Here is a 15,555-nt window from a genome sequence, read left to right as displayed (position 1 = left end):
GTTGCGATATATAGAAAGAAAATTCGACCAAAATTGTTCTGACAATTTTCCACCATATTCCTCGCCGAGCAACCTCCGGTTGACACCGTGATAAGAACCAAGTTGGGATTCCGCGCTGATTTTAGTGTTTTTTTCTCTTCCTTTACTCACCAGAAATAATTTTTGGCTTAGATATTTGACTCGCTCGGTTCCATTTTTTCCTTGAGCAAGAGTTCTACAGAATGTCCTGCAAAATTCTCCCAAGAAGAATCTGAGAGATTAAAAAGCCAATCAAGCGCTAGAGGATCCCCTGATGATAGAGACGGAATGTGCTCGATATTGTCAATAGATGCTGCTGCCAGACCAGGTTGGTCCTGAACACCTAATCCGTCGAGCGCGCCAGGTGCCGACTCCAAAGGAGTAGAAGCTTGTGATCTTGGAGGACAGCATGAGGATGTAGAAGTTTGGGATCCTGGAGGACAGCTTGAGGATGTAGAAGTCTGGGATCTTGGAGGGCAGCATGAGGATGGCAAAAACACGGCAGCTTGATCATTTGATCCATTGGGCTGAACAACACTCGAAGTAACCTGTCTTTCGTGACTGCTCGGATGATGAGGTTGATGTTCGTCTGCGGCCAGATCGAGAGGACTGAGCTTCGGTTTGAGTAGCCGTAGGTTTGTGCTCGCTGGAACACTATTGTCTGGATGGGAAGATTCTTGTTGAGAAAGCCGGCGTAAAAACGAATTTAAGGGAGCTGGACCAATACCCGCATGGTTCAAAAGTTCACGAAGATGCTGATTCTCTGCCTGAAGCTCTTGAAAGCTTTCTCGAAGATAGTTTGCTTCGCGGCATGTGACGCGGCAGTCTTCCAGCCTCTTCTCCAATTCGACAAGGTATTCTTGCCGGCGAGCTCGACTGCGTCTTTGATTCTCTCGGAGGCGTTCCTGTTTAGCTCTCTGAGCCGTCTGAGCTGTAGGGTCCGTTGTCGAAGCCATGAGTCTCTCCAGTGAAAGAGGTAGGCTGGTGCATATCAAATTGGCAACAAGTAATGGCGGAGCGGCGTATTAGTAAAGCGAAAGCGATGATTGGATGCAAGGAAAGAGATGAAGGAGAAGGAAGAACAGCTTTGCTCATTCTTACGGAGAAAGGCGTCAACTGCTATAAACGGGGGCGGCACCCCAAAGCCAGGTGGAGGGTTACAAGTCCGAAGAGCGGTCTGGCATGGGCTTGCGGAGGCTCTGTTGCAATCAGAGCGACATGCAAAGTCTTGCCGTAGGACCATCAGTGGCTGAGCCGATTCGAATCATGACAGGTGCAGAGGAAGACGAGCTCTAGGGCATTCTTTGGGCGAAGCCCGTGCTAGGGGTCTCTGTCACACCAATAAGCAGCCAGCTGGGTGTCACTGGGCTTGAGGTATACGATCTGTGCTTCGTCACGCATTTTCAGCCACCGGAAGAAGCCTAAGGTGAATACTCGGTGGTTGGGTCTGGGATTTTCCGCTTTCCATTTCAAAGTGCCCGTCGTCGTCCATCACGTTGGCGTTCCGTGCTAGCGTGGAATGATCGTGATCTTGCAAGCGTCGTCAGCGTACGGAAACATGGCCCGGAGCTTTGGATTGACGGCTACCATAGGCCGAAGTGACAAAGAGGTGGCAGATCCTGGTAGATACGTGCTTTCCGATGCTGTACCGCTGATATTCTGTACATAGCGGTGGATTTCGTTAGATGATCACGGACTCGATGAAGACGTACAGTATTGCAGTACTTCATCTCCGGGCCAATAGTTAGTACGATAAATGGGGCGTCTGAAGAGGAGCAGTTGTGGGACGCTACAAAGGAAGGCTTGCCGAGCCCAATCCCAATATTTGCGCAAAAGCGCAGTCTCGATGCCCATCAAGTCACAGTATCAGACGCCCTGAGTCGCAAACCTAGCAATCTTTCAGCAATCGCTCCAAGCTCGTCATAGCCTTCTCACAATGTTCGCCGGACGTGAGTATTGCAACAAAGTTTCACCCCGATGCTCAACAACCCGTGCTAATGACAACCTCTAGCCCAAGAACATCTCTCCGAAAAGGAAATCCGCGAAGGTGAAGCCAAAGCTGCGGTTGGGGTGCAGACTTTCACCGCTGCATGCATAGCATTATGGTTCTGTACGTTGTTGCCGATCCCATCGATGCTTTTGTCGTCCAAACAGTCTCAGACCGGGTCCAAAAGATGGAAGGAAAGAAAAAAAACCACAAACTAACACCACGACAGCACCTCATGTGATTGAATGGGCTCGAAAGTTGTTCTAGGGGTGTCGATGCCTAGTTGTCAACCTGACGCAGAAGTCAAGAGGTGACAATTTCTCAGCGGAGATATCAGTCACACCTAGTCAACTGATCAGGGAAAGGAACCAAGTCTCCGTTGTACATTATGATGTTGTACATTATCAGCAGGATATTCAGCGTGTGGCGATACACGCTGGCAAAAAAATGGCCTGTACTCCATTGATAGAGCCTCAAAATAATCTCCGTTTATCGACAGTTCCAAATCGCAGCATCGCTATGCAAAGAAATCTCTTGTTTTCACCTATCCGTATCCGTTCACCATCTCAAGCGTGAAACAGAAGCACATCATGGCAGCGTGGAAGCCGCTCGTAGTCTGATCAAGGGCACGTCTCATCTGCGTCGCGGAGCTTCACTATCCCTCTCTTTGGAGATTTTCTCCCAATCTTCAAATCCTTGCTGAACAAGCTCTAATTCTTTGTGCAAGTGTCGCAACTGTACATCTTGCGCTTCGAGTGTCTGAAAAGACAGTTAGCTAGGGTCTAGTCCTTGACCGGGCTGGAAATAACGTACTCTTTTTGCGGCTTTGACCGTTTCTTCATCCAAGACGCTGTCCTCGTCCTTTGCAACAGGTTTGAGCTTTTCCATCTCCATCTTGAGTCTTTTCGCTCGTTCCCGGATACTCAACATGCGTGCCCAAACTTCTTGCTCTCTTGCATCGAGGCTTGGATCGAATACTACTCGTTGCAGCTTCTCCAACTTGGTCTTCAACTCTTCTTCGGAATTATCCATGACATAGCCACGGTTTCGTAGGATTTGCACTTTCACAGCCAGCGAGAGGATGCGCCGCGCTGTCGCCAGTTGCCTCCTCTTGCTCTCCTCCAGTCTCGTGGCCACGTTCTGGCGATGTTTGTCGAGTTGCACATCAAGCGAGGTATTGATTTCTTGAAGCATCATGTTACATCTTTGGATTGCTTCCATCTGGATTTGGGCCTTTCGACCAAGCTGGAAAAAACCTTGGATGAGAAGAGGCACCCATTCAGGCCCAGGCCGTTTGGAAACCGCTTCCTCCCACTTGTCTTCGTCCTCCCCCGGCCCTGGCCTATACTTGAGAGCTTCTGTTTCGGTCTCAACGTGTTGATACAGGTACGTCCGCAGGGGAGATGACAAACTCGTCGGATCCCATTTGTTTTTGACAATGGTCATCTGAGCCGGTATTGATCTGTAAACGTTCAACCCGCGACCTTCTTCCCACATTGACTGCGACTCCATCTGCCCTTGTTGAGACTGGCCGAATCTCAACGTCTGGTCAAGTGGACGTGACGGTGCTTGTTGTGGCTGTTGCTGCGTCTGGGTCTGGGTCTGTGTCGAAGTCCCAAACAATCCTCCAGTCTGTTGCTGCTGCTGCTGCTGCTGCTGCTGCTGCGTTTGTTGCTGTTGCATGGAACTACCGAAAAGGCCCCCAGTTTGAGGTTTTGACGCACCAAAAAAGCCCCCTCCGGACTGTTGTTGAGGCTGCGATGCACCAAACAAACCTCCGCCTTGTTGTGGTTGTGTTGACGTACCGAACAAGCCACCACTTTGCTGGGGCTGTGGCTGTGAAGTGCCGAAGCTGAAGCTAGGAGCATTGTTCTGTTGTGTCTGAGATTGTCCGAACAGTGAGGTTTGCGCAGCCGGCTGGGTAGATGTAGGGTTGTTGAAGCTGAACAAGCCTGGCTTTGCGGGCTGTGCGGTGGAAGCACCGAAGATGCTCATTTTGAGATCACGGTCTGGGGCGGGCCAGCCTGCGTTGCTGGAAGGGGGTAAGGACGTAGGAAGAAGCGCGTCGCCGGCCTTTCACAAGATCATATCATGGGTACTGAACACTTCCTGGATTCTCTGGGAGGGAAGTCCAAGTGATGTACTGAATCTACTGCAGCTTTGGAAGGGCCGTAGTAAATTTCCCAAGGTGAACGCGCCGGTAACAAACGCGAACACAAAGCGGCGAGGCATTGGAAACAAAGCTGGTCGAGGCTTGGCAGCTCAATGCTCAGGCGGGGAGATGCCGCTTTAAAAGCCGCCTGCTAACAATGGTGGATGTACCCTCTCCCGTCGCCTCGCTCACTTCAACTGTTCAATTTATGAACAGTGACTGGGACATTGTATCGGACCCTTGGACGATAGACAGTCTTTTCGAAGGAACTCATAGGTAAGTACAGGCATATATACGCAATAACACAGAGGCCGTCACTGATCAATTCCGAGGAAATACAATGTAAAGATGTATGTACAGAGAAATCCGAGCCATACGTTCATAAGTATGGGAATGTTGGCTACATCTCACATAGGTCACAAGAAGGGTTGTCAATGATCAGTTGGTCAACGATCAGTGAGTTGATAAGAAAAGAAATATAAATATTGTTCAAAGGAACTGACAGGGTGCAGGGAAACACAGCTATAGACAAACAAAAAAGAAACTATGCACGCTCCATGAATGACTATGCCTCTTCTTATTTTACCGTCACATGCCTTTCTTTTTCCTTTGTGCCCCAAGTGATCAACCACCCCGGTAATGTCAGAGTCGAAGATTCAGAGGGTGTGATGCTTCAATAAAGGTAGATCGACATTTTTGGTTTAAAACATCAGACCCACAATGGCGACGAGCGCTCCGAATGCAACGCTCATTGTCGCGCCGGGCAATTGCTGTGAAGTGGCGCCACCAGTGAACGTTGCAACGGCGGGGGAGACCGGGCTTGAGTTCGAGCCGGTCGAGGTAGGGGATGCAGGGCCCGAGACACCCAGCCAGGCGCTGTTGCCGCCCTGGGATGTGGCGACAGGAGCCACGACCTGTGACACAGTCGACGACGAGGTTGGGACTACCGGGGCGACGGGCGCCACGGGTGTAGACACCACGGGGATGGTGGACGGGGCAGGACGTGTATCAGTGACAATCGGTCCGGTAACGGTGAACAACGTCCCTGGTGGGCTGATCTCTGCAAAGCCAGCGGGGGTGGATGCGACAGGGACAACCGTCTCCGTGATGGCAGCAGTGGCTGTCGGTATCGGGATCGTCAGGGTGACTGTGATAGTTGATGGGCCGCACGCCGTGCAAGCGGCGACAGTGGTGGTAAAACCAGACGGCCATCCATTTGGTCCGGTAGGCCACACAAACGATGTAGACGTTGCCTGAACAGGAATCGTCGTTGTCAGGGTGATGGTCTTCGTGATCAAGCCGGTCGGGCAGACATCGATGTACTTTGTCGTGATGACGGTGACTGTGGAATCTGGAGCAACAGTCGTCGATGCAGGCGTGGTGACTGCTGTGGTGGTGGTGGTCCAGTCCTCCCATGGTGCACTGTTAGACGTCGTCGTGGTCTGACTGATCGGGCTGACTACGGCGGAGGTCGTGGTGGCTACGGTGGTGGTCCAGTCTTCCCATGGCGCGGAAATCGAGCTCGAGGTCGTGGTGCTCTGGCTTACAGGACCGACAGCGGAGGACGAGGTGGTGGAATTCGTCCACGTCCAGGTCGATGCAGTTGTGGTGGTGCTGCCGATCGGGCCAACTTCAGAGCCCGAGGTCGTGGTGCTCACACTGCTAGATGTTGTCGGCCAAACCCAAGTACTGGTACTGCTAGTTGTCGAGCCACCAATTGGTCCAATTTGAGAGTTCGAGGTTGTAGTGGTTGTCTGGACAGTGCTTGTGGTGGTCGAGGTCGTCGTTGGAACAGCAGCGGCAGTCGTCGTCGTCGTCGTCGTCGTCGTGGATGTCGCAGGCACAGTAGTAGTGGTAGATGTCGTCGTAGACACAGTGGTGGTGGTTGTAGTAGTCGTTGTCACGGGCACAGTGGTGGTGGTTGTAGTAGTCGTTGTCACGGGCACAGTGGTGGTGGTGGATGTGGTCGTCGTAGGCACGGTGGTGGTGGTGGATGTGGTCGTCGTCGTGGGCACAGTGGTGGTGGTGGCGGTGGCGGTAGTTGTTGTTGTCGTGGGCACGGTGGTGGTGGTAGTCGTAGTAGTAGTTGACGTTGTGGTCGAGGTCGTGGTAGATGTGGTGGTGGTCGTGGTGGTAATTGACGTCGTTGTCGTCGTTGTAGTTGTAGTCTGACCAGGGCACGAAATACCATTGATGATATTCTTGATATTTTGAGCATAGCTCTGACCATTGATCTGGTTGTTGTTTGAGAAAGTCGCCTCCCAAACCATCACACCTCCAAATATTGACGAATACTGCGCTCCGCAGGCATACGCTGTGATCAGGGCCTGCGCCTTGTTGAGATCAAGATAGTCTTGAGCATGAGCTGCCGAAGAGGAGGCTGGAAGACCGACAAACAATTTCACGTTCTTGTTCTTTGAGTTCTGTTGGAGCCAGTTGACCCAGCCGTATGAGAGATCAGTAGTCGTGCTCAAGGAGCCAGATGAGAACAACGAAGCAGCCGAGCAGCTGTCGGTATTGTAGTACTGTACGAATCTAAACAAGAATCTGTTAGCATCCTTCACCTGCCCTCACCCGGGAATTGGGTTTCTTCATACACATAGTCAAAGTCAGAGTTCGTAATGGCGCTATCCAAATGCGCGTCCGGTACAACGCACTGCGGCGCACCAGCGATGTAAAATCTCTTAGCCGTGTAGGTTGCGAACTTGGCCCTCAGCTCGTTGACCAAATCAGAGTAGAAAGCATCACCTCCAGATTCAATATCCAGATCGAATCCGTCAACGATAATATCGGTTCCGAAGGGCCTGGGGAACGCTGTCTCGGTGGTATCTTGTGCTGGACCATATGCGCCCCAGAGAAAATCTGCAAATGCTTGCGCGGAAGCTTGCGAGGCGATGAAGTTGCCGGGACTATCACCTCCTATTGACACGAGGATCTTCTTGCCTGCCGCTTGACACACAGGTATGTCTTCTGCGATTTGCCAACAGCTCGTGAACATCTTCGTCTGCGTGCCATCGGGAGCCTTCCAATATGGACTACCACAAGCATTGCCGTAGTTGGTGCCAGGGAATCCATTGTTGCCCGCCTGGTCGGGGAAGGTATTAACAAACCCAATAGGAATGACATCAAAGGCACTGTCCTGGCAGAAATCTGCCAGGCGATTCTGGCTTGGCCCTTGTCCCTGTGTAACGTCAGCCTTGTCGTCCATCCACAACGCATCCAATCCGAATTTACCCAGTAGACAGCCAATTCCAGCCCATTGGCCCGTTTTGCAGGAGTAGAGGGGGTTCCGACTATCGGTGAAGCAAGTGCTGTTGAAACGAAAGTGGTTATAGCCAGCAAGCTGGCGGCTGATACGCTTGTATGCATGTTGACAATGGTGAGCCAGAAATGAGTGGAAAAAACGACGAAACTATAGAAAACCAAAGTAAAAGAGTGTCTGGGCTACAAGATGCCCGTTGTTGAAGGACTGGACGCCAGCACGAGGCTTGCAGCGCAATGTTAAGGACCGTGGACGTGGAAAAAAGAGTGGAAGGCAAAAAAACGAGGGGAGAACAGGGCGCACAAGGCACAAGGAGGCCATATCATGTAGTCGAGTTTGGCGAACGCCATGGTTTGTCAGAGTCCTGCCACCACCACCTACCTCGCAGCAATGACCACATTTCCGCTCTCCGCCATCAATCTGGAACAATTCATCTCTCTGCCCCGTATACTGGATGCCCAGCAGGTTCGGCAAATAGGACAACTGACCCGCCAGGATGCCGTGCAGCTAACGCAGGTACCCTTTGACGGAGCACCAGTGTTGCAACCCTACAGGCTGAAGCAGAGTCACGAGAATAGTTTCTTCACCCTGAGGGACCAAAGCGTCAGGCCTCCCTCGGCGGCAGAGTAGTGGAGGACGACCTTTTCGGGAACGCCCCTCTCCAGAGAGGCTAGAGATGTCGCGCCATGAAAGGCACTCTGACGTTACGGAGCGCGAATACGATGATGGCGCCGAACGAGGCGAATGACCTAGCGTGTGGCAGAAAAGCTTGGTCGCTGACCGGTGAAGATTTGACCTAGCCACGCGAACTGCGCAACAGTCAAATCTCGGGACGAGGTTGAGTCGGGTCCAGGCGACGCGATGTAGAGAAGGCGATTTGATGGAGAAAAACAACTTGACTCCAGGGGCAAAGCATCTATTCCATATTGGGACTAGCGTGATAACATCAGGGGCAACTGTTCGCGCTACTCTAACTCAAACTCCATCTCATCCATCCAGGGATCAGGGGATTCGCGGCAGCGCGCCCAGGCTCAAAGGGCTCGGACTCAAGATGGCACAGTGTCAGACCACGGATCAGTCTTCAACGGTGCCGAAGCCGAGTACGTCGGTGCTGGTATGCTTAACCCTTGTGGCTACTCTTGTTCAAGCCACCGACCGGACAGTTGGGATGGCTGGTTATGGCGCCAACGTCGACCGAAGCGGTGAACACTGAGGACCATGGAAAACACTGGGGAAATTGCTCACTAACTTAGGACGTAAAAAGAGTCGGTTCCTAAGGAGGAGCTTGCCTGGAGGCTCTCACACTTCGAACTGTAACGTTTCATCCGCCTTGCAAGTCGCGACGCTGATGGCTACGAGTGGCCAAGATCGCGGCCCATATTAATTCAAATTTGCTGTTGTTGTTATTATTGTGTGGTGACGAAATCTTGCTTCTGTGTACGGAGTACGGAGTACGAGTAGGACCAAGGCACTTGAACGGATCCATATCTTTCACCCGTGCAGGCGAGGTTTTGTCCCTCTTCCATGGATGCTCTGTTTGAATATAGATCATACAGTACGGAGGACACGCTGAGAGCTAAATGCATGAGACCTGTCTCGAATGAAACACTGATACAAAGTTGAGGCCGCTCCATTTTACAAACCGGTTACTGGTCCATACCAAATTTGTGTCGGCACCTCCTTTGCTGGGGGTCTGCAACCTTTGATGTCGACATGTACTATTTGAATGATGTAAACAGTCTCCATTAAATCTTAGACACAATAGTAATAATAATATTATTGTATAATCTGTTTTAACTTTTGTTTACTAACAATCCAAAGATTCGTGTGGAACCGATGATCATGTCGATCAGGATGTTAGCCAGATCTTCGAAGATAACCGAGTCGATTGGCTTTTGCAAAATGCAATGCGTCAAACAAGACACCTCGAATGCGTCGAGAATCACAGGCTCGAGGAAATTTTTCGCTCAGCAAGATCCATGCAAGATCGGTCTAGCTTTGGTGTCAGTGGAAAGAAAGACACTTTAAAAATGGCTTTGTTTTGGATTTTATTAGTAGTGCACACCATATCGCAGTCCTTGATCTGCGTCAGATGAGATACTACAGCTATTGTCGTCTGTCACGCTCGACATGTCCGCTGAGCTAACTTGCAGGCCGTCCAAGGGTATAGCAGATTACAAATTTCAAGGCTTCGATGATAAATCCATTGTTGCACTTTACATCTGCGGCCGGCCCGAGAAAAGCTTGCCGTGCAATTTCCAAATCTCAGATCAGTGCGTCTCGGCCGGTAGCTTCTCAGGAGTGACTGACTCTTCTGAAATATCTTCACTGCTCGTCTCGCTGTTGATTTCCTTGATAGGTCCGGTAAAGCGGTGCCGAGCTCGTATATGATAATTGAGAAATGCCAAAACCATGACTCCCACAAATACCGGAGATGCATAATTCATGTTCTGACTCGTAACCGGCAACATTGGTGGGAAGGGTAGAAAGATGATGAGGAAAATACAGAATATAATCGCAATGATATTGACCGTCAAGCCAAATCTACCCAGCGTCCACGGGCCGAATCTGATAGGGTTGCTGGAGCTGAAGCGGCGTATGGCGAACATGAGTGTTGGGATGGCGTATGAGAAGTAGAAACCCAGAGTCGTGAGCGATATGAGCGCGTTAAAGGCAGTTGTTGAGCCAATGTTTATCAGAGAAAGCAGCGATACCGAAACGAAAATTGCAACGACAGCATTTGTCGGAGACTTGCTGTGAGGTGTTATATGGGAAAAGAATCCGGAGAAGGGCAGCCCTTTGTCTCTTGCAAAGGCCCATATTAATCGAGACACCGATGCCATGCAGCCAAAGAGGTTCATGGTGAAGACAACAATAACAGCAGTCATCATCGCAGTTGCCGCTTTCTGGTTGTTGGTGGCTTGCAAGAAAACGCCAATGATGGGAAAGCCCGTGGCGTTGTTCAAAACCGCATCAGCATCGGTGATTGAGTACAGTACGGTGAGAATATACAGGAATCCAGCTGTACCGTTAATGATTACCGACCACAACATGGCACGAGGGACGTTGAGAGGGGCATTGTATGCTTCTTCGGACATCTGTCTGCCATTAAGTGACTGCAATCATGATGACAGCCTTGGATCAAGGGCGCAGCACAAATGGAATGAGCCAGCACTTACATGTACAACAGCATCGACACCGGCCAGAGCGAATGCCGGCGTCAAGAAGCCTAAGCAGAAACTCACTCCATCACTAGGCCATCCGCCTCCATTGATGAGGGTGCCCCAGACATCATGGTTATCAGTTTTATCGCTTGTTGCAAGAATCCCGATCGTGACAAGGAAGAAGAACAAAACGTGAAGTCCACCTCCCAAGGTTTCCCATAGAGGTAAAAGCTTTTTCCCGATAGTCGTACCGATGGCTGCGATACCTGCGGCTGCAATCATCATCAATGTTGCATGCCAACGCTTCGCATCATATCCAGAGTAATTGAGCACCGCAACACCCTGGATCATAGTTGCGATCAAGAAACAGACAGAGGCTACGCCGGCAACCCATCCAGTGATCGTGACCCAACCCTGAATATAGCTGATGATCGCGCGCCATCTGACAGGTGCGTGTTCAGCAGTCCAGTGATACTGAGCTCCTGCAATTGGTGAACTATGAGGATATCATCAGCGGTCTTTTCACAACTACTGGACCACCAGCGTGATCACCTACATAGACGCCATCTCGGCCATCGATGTGGTGATTGCCAACGTGCCAAAAACGGAGACAATGAACCCGTACACGACCGAGGCGGGTCCTCCATTCAGATATGCGCCTGCAAAAAGCGCACTTGTTGCTTCCCAGGTGCAGAGAGTGCATGCCGACATTCCCAAAAGGGCCCAGAAGTTCCATTCTCGCTATTGATGTCACATTAGCTGTCTGGACATAAACCCTCAGACTTGATGTACCTTCAACACCTCCTTCTTCCCTGCAGCCTCCAAAGCAGCAGTATCCGAGCTATAAGCAGTCATTGTGGGCGATCAAAATTCATACAATAAACCTTGCTCTCCAGATGAAAAGGTGAGGGTTTAGAGACCAAAGAATAAATTAGAGAAGCTCACATGCAGAAAACAGGAAGCTAGGGTACCGGTCGGTTGATATGTGTGCGACAGAGACGGTGAGCTGCATCCTGCATCCAATATGGCGCGACATGGCGAAACCCCATGTCGCCGAAGCTAGCTGAGGAAGGCAGGAGCGAAGTGCATCCTGTGCATCTGCATGCCTCGCGCATGGTGTAAGGTAGGTGGTATTGTGCTGGCATGAGTGAACATGGTTTATCGCAACTAAATTGGTTTTGTCAAGCGTGAGAGGCAACCCCTTTGCGCGAGAACTGTTCTGAGGGTTCTGAGGTGTGATATAACCCTGTCATCAGGGATGTGGCACCGTTTGGCACCGGCCTCCGCCAGTCACACAGCTCCGTATGGGGCGCGGATCAGCCTGAAAGGCCCGTTTCCTGAAAGCCGAAGCCAAAAGATGCCGGGATTGTCTGCGCTACGGCACGCCTGAACGACCTCCCCGGTTCAAAGTACGGAGTAGAGGTCGCTCCTACAATATAACCGGATAAGTCTCGACAAGGTCCTTGAGCTTGTCATGGGCAGAGCTGTGGACTGATCACTCGATCTGAGCCATATTAGAATCCACAGATACATGTCAACAGACAGTGATCACCGGCAGAAGGCTAAACTCCTTACGCTTTTCAATAAGCAATCGATGTGCCACTTGGGGTCGACGTAAAGGAGAGGCATGTGTTGCTGTGGTTGCGACTGGTGCAATGAGCAAGGGTTCATCCTCAACCTGAGGAGAAGAGCCACACTAGTCGTGCGCCAGCGTCCTAACAACCTGGAAAGCGGCAAATAACAGGTGCTGTCGCCGTGTGAAGAGCAAGGATATTTACTGTTGCTGCAAAGGTGACATGCAAAGTGCTGGAGTCGACGTTGCAGTGAAGTGGCCTCCTGCAATATTGTCCAAGCGAAGGCAGAGCCAAAGACCGAGGATCTCACCACTTCGACGTTCTTTTAGAGTCCATCGAGCATCGCTGGCATTCTAGTGAAAACGCGGTACGGAGGATGGATGCATTGACTCCCCTATGGTCATGTATGCTGGTCTTGATGCTGAGTATTGAGGATTCAAGCGGTAGGCGATGGTTTGGGCGTTCCAGGACTCTGTGACCTACGAGAAGGCCCTCTCGTGGACGAAACAGAGACTTTCGAAGGCGCCTATGTTCTGCGAGCTCTACACGTGTATCAGCTGCCTCATGTAAAGCAGTTTCAGACCAAAATGGCTTGATCGTTGGGCATCTCCTGGGCCGAACATGCCGTAGTGGTGAGTCGAGTGCCTAGAAGGACTCCAAGTCCGAGGCAAAATTGGCCGCTCACCGCCCGTCTGGGTGCCGTCACCGCCTACACTTTTTTTGCTCGGCAGAATTTTATAATTTTTTGGAGCGCAGAATCGAGATTCCATGCGATTACCACAACATCATACCACGTCCTAGCCACTACCTGAAAATTCCTTGTCAACATACACGATGTCCTTGTCAGTGGAAGATGTCGGTGCTGTTTTCGAGGAGCTCGGCGACCTCGAAAGGAACTTTGCGGAAGTAGAACTCGATGCTCGTATGCGGCTATTCACAAGCGCAATGAAGTCAATGGCGCAAACGCTGACATTTGACTCTAGTTCGACGAAAGGAGTTCTCACTGAAACCCCTCTATGTAAAGCGCCAGACTTTACTTGACAAACTTCCCGACTTTTGGCCCACGGTGTTTGGCAATGGCCCCGAAGAAGTCCAGCAGTTCTTCTCAGCGGAAGATCTAGCGCTCATTTCCTGCATTAAATCCTTCACCGTTGAACGATACCAAATCGAATCCGAGACAAAAGGCGAGCCTCGAAGCCTCAGATTTACATTCGACTTTGCCGAAAACGATTTCATCGAAGACAAGCAGCTGGTGAAAGAGTTCGAATACAAGCGACGAGAGGACGGTCCAGGCAGCTTGATCTCAAAGCCGGTCCCAATCAAGTGGAAGGGCAACAAGCAGGACCTTACAAAGGGTCTCCTGGACGCTGCTGTCGAACTCTACGCAGCCGAAGAAGCGATAAAGGTCAAATCTGTCGAGGTGGTGGATCGTGAAGCACTCTGGCAGCACGAGAAACTCCGGGATAAAATGGTCAAACTCGATGAAACTGATGAGGATCAACCAAGTTTCTTCAACTGGTTTGGATTCCGGGGCGCAATTGACTCGTCTGCTCCCAAGAAAGAGGGGGAGAACGGTGCTGGCAACGGTGCCGAAGACAGTGACGACGATGTCGAAGAGATGCTCGAGGTTGAGATTTTTCCCGCAGGGGAGGAAATCGCCATTGCCTTGGCTGAGGAGGTTTGGTCAGATGCCATGGACTACTTCAGTGAGTATTGCGATTGTGTTTTTTGTGAAATTGCTGGCTGACGGGAACACTAGTGTCTGCCCAAGACGACTTGCCTGATGGTGAAGACCTTGATATGGAAGATGACGAGGATGATGAGGAGGACGACGACGACGTACCAGACCTCATTCCTGCTGAAGATGCCAGACCATCCAAGAGACAGCGCAAGGACTGAGCAATGTCTTCGACGAGCTTCCCGGATTTGTTTGCCCCAACATGTACCACCATCATCTGGCGTTTGAATTCGTTTGTAAATTCCCGTAGAAATTCTGATCCAGAGATACCATAATGTTGCACCTGTCGTTTGTGTTCAATTGATCCTTCACCACATAGTCTCCCCTAGCTTTGCACTGGGCAGACAGAGCTTCTCGCTCTCTGGGTACGTATGTTCTCGGTCCTGGCTCGTTTCTTGCTCCAGGACTCTTCTTGCGTTCCTCCGCTTTCTTTTTCTGTGTCCTTACCCAACTGGCCCATCATAGGACAATAAGCAGGATCAACAGTATGAGTAAGACAAAGATCAAGACAGCTATGCAACAGCTACTCATGCTGTCCTCATTTTTCCGGATTACCTCGCCCACCTTCTTGACGCCGACGGTGAGTTTCCCCCCGACTCGATCGGCAAGCCTGTCAACTTCGTCAAGCATATGCCCTTGCTCTTCCAGTTCGCGACCCATGTCCTCTGCCTGGCCTCGGAGCACTCCGACTGTTTGAAACACGCCGTCCAGCTGCTCGTCTTGCTCGGCCATCATCGTTGCTTGCTGCTGCGCCTCGAATTCTTCATAGGGATCGTCGTCGTCGTGGTTGTCATCCTCAAAATCTGATGGCCTAGGCAGCCTCGGGTTCCGGGAAGCACCATGGCCCGCAACATGAGTATCCGCAGTCACGCCTTCCAGCTCATGGCGCATACCCTCCACCTCGTCCCCAACATCTTTGACGAATTGTCGCCGACGTTGGACTTCGGCGACGTCAAGACCGAATCGATACGGGTCGGATTCCACGGCGGACACTGACTCGAGCAGGTCCGCAAGGTCAGTGGAAAGGGTCTCGAGATTCGAACGCAGCTCTGCGCGGGATTGTTGCAGTTCAGGCGAGGTGGCCGATGTTGTAAGCGTTCGAATGCGCAAATATGACGAGAACAGGTGACGGGTGGTTTGGAGTGTTGATTGGACGTCTCTAAAACATCATACCCATGTTAGCCGTCGCCTACAGTATGGGAACAGAGGTTGAAGGGAGGCCGTGGTACGTTTGGACTTCAAGGAAGGGGTCCTCTGGTTGAGGATAAGCCATGATGTAGTTCTTTCTCTGGAGGTTTTGCTGTCACATCCATGCCATCAGGTAGTCGTATAAAAGCATTAAAGAACTCTCGCAGCTTATCGGGTATGTAGCTATGCTATTCTATTCGTGTGGAAAATCGGCGATTTGCAAGAGACGCCAACGTGTGTTTACAGGCGCACCTGCGTCATCCACTCCATTCAGGGTGCCGAGGCTGACACAGGGACGCAAGGCTACATACGTACAGGTACATGCACCTCAGGGCACATACGCAGGGTAGGCCAATGCCAATTTCTCTACAGCACAGCACGAACAGAATAGTCGCAAGCAAAATGACGGCCATCAGACCAGAGATTGCAATGCGCAATTTCCTGTTGTGAGGTATTGTACATAGGTATGCTT

General features: G+C 51.1%; 7 protein-coding genes across 7 annotated transcripts; 2 read left to right on the top strand and 5 right to left on the bottom strand.

The window, feature by feature from the left end:
- Positions 1-167: 167 nt before the first annotated feature.
- PV08_09308 (uncharacterized protein) lies at positions 168-974 on the bottom strand (the record flags this gene model as incomplete). The annotated part of the gene is made up of 1 exon (XM_016383627.1): positions 168-974. The coding sequence occupies one exon, from the start codon at positions 972-974 to the stop codon at positions 168-170; it is 807 nt and encodes a 268-aa protein (XP_016232250.1).
- A 980-nt stretch (positions 975-1,954) lies between these two features.
- On the top strand, positions 1,955-2,272 carry PV08_09307 (uncharacterized protein; the record flags this gene model as incomplete). Its single annotated transcript, XM_016383626.1, has 3 exons — positions 1,955-1,967; positions 2,030-2,128; positions 2,235-2,272. The coding sequence occupies 3 exons, from the start codon at positions 1,955-1,957 to the stop codon at positions 2,270-2,272; spliced, it is 150 nt and encodes a 49-aa protein (XP_016232249.1).
- Positions 2,273-2,638: 366 nt separating this feature from the next.
- PV08_09306 (uncharacterized protein) lies at positions 2,639-4,000 on the bottom strand (the record flags this gene model as incomplete). The annotated part of the gene is made up of 2 exons (XM_016383625.1): positions 2,639-2,764; positions 2,819-4,000. 2 exons carry the CDS (start codon positions 3,998-4,000, stop codon positions 2,639-2,641), a joined length of 1,308 nt encoding a protein of 435 aa, XP_016232248.1.
- Positions 4,001-4,858: 858 nt separating this feature from the next.
- PV08_09305 (uncharacterized protein) lies at positions 4,859-7,526 on the bottom strand (the record flags this gene model as incomplete). Its single annotated transcript, XM_016383624.1, has 3 exons — positions 4,859-6,692; positions 6,755-7,338; positions 7,392-7,526. The coding sequence occupies 3 exons, from the start codon at positions 7,524-7,526 to the stop codon at positions 4,859-4,861; spliced, it is 2,553 nt and encodes an 850-aa protein (XP_016232247.1).
- A 2,163-nt stretch (positions 7,527-9,689) lies between these two features.
- PV08_09304 (uncharacterized protein) lies at positions 9,690-11,438 on the bottom strand (the record flags this gene model as incomplete). Its single annotated transcript, XM_016383623.1, has 4 exons — positions 9,690-10,517; positions 10,599-11,079; positions 11,140-11,324; positions 11,376-11,438. 4 exons carry the CDS (start codon positions 11,436-11,438, stop codon positions 9,690-9,692), a joined length of 1,557 nt encoding a protein of 518 aa, XP_016232246.1.
- Positions 11,439-12,991: 1,553 nt separating this feature from the next.
- PV08_09303 (uncharacterized protein) lies at positions 12,992-14,056 on the top strand (the record flags this gene model as incomplete). Its single annotated transcript, XM_016383622.1, has 3 exons — positions 12,992-13,079; positions 13,141-13,863; positions 13,917-14,056. 3 exons carry the CDS (start codon positions 12,992-12,994, stop codon positions 14,054-14,056), a joined length of 951 nt encoding a protein of 316 aa, XP_016232245.1.
- A 298-nt stretch (positions 14,057-14,354) lies between these two features.
- PV08_09302 (uncharacterized protein) lies at positions 14,355-15,168 on the bottom strand (the record flags this gene model as incomplete). Its single annotated transcript, XM_016383621.1, has 2 exons — positions 14,355-15,054; positions 15,125-15,168. The coding sequence occupies 2 exons, from the start codon at positions 15,166-15,168 to the stop codon at positions 14,355-14,357; spliced, it is 744 nt and encodes a 247-aa protein (XP_016232244.1).
- Positions 15,169-15,555: the final 387 nt, after the last annotated feature.

The sequence above is a fragment of the Exophiala spinifera genome (assembly GCF_000836115.1).
Source record: "Exophiala spinifera strain CBS 89968 unplaced genomic scaffold supercont1.7, whole genome shotgun sequence".
Lineage (NCBI taxonomy): Eukaryota > Fungi > Ascomycota > Eurotiomycetes > Chaetothyriales > Herpotrichiellaceae > Exophiala > Exophiala spinifera.
Note: the sequence above shows the minus strand (reverse complement) of the source record. Positions and strands in the feature narration are given on the sequence as shown.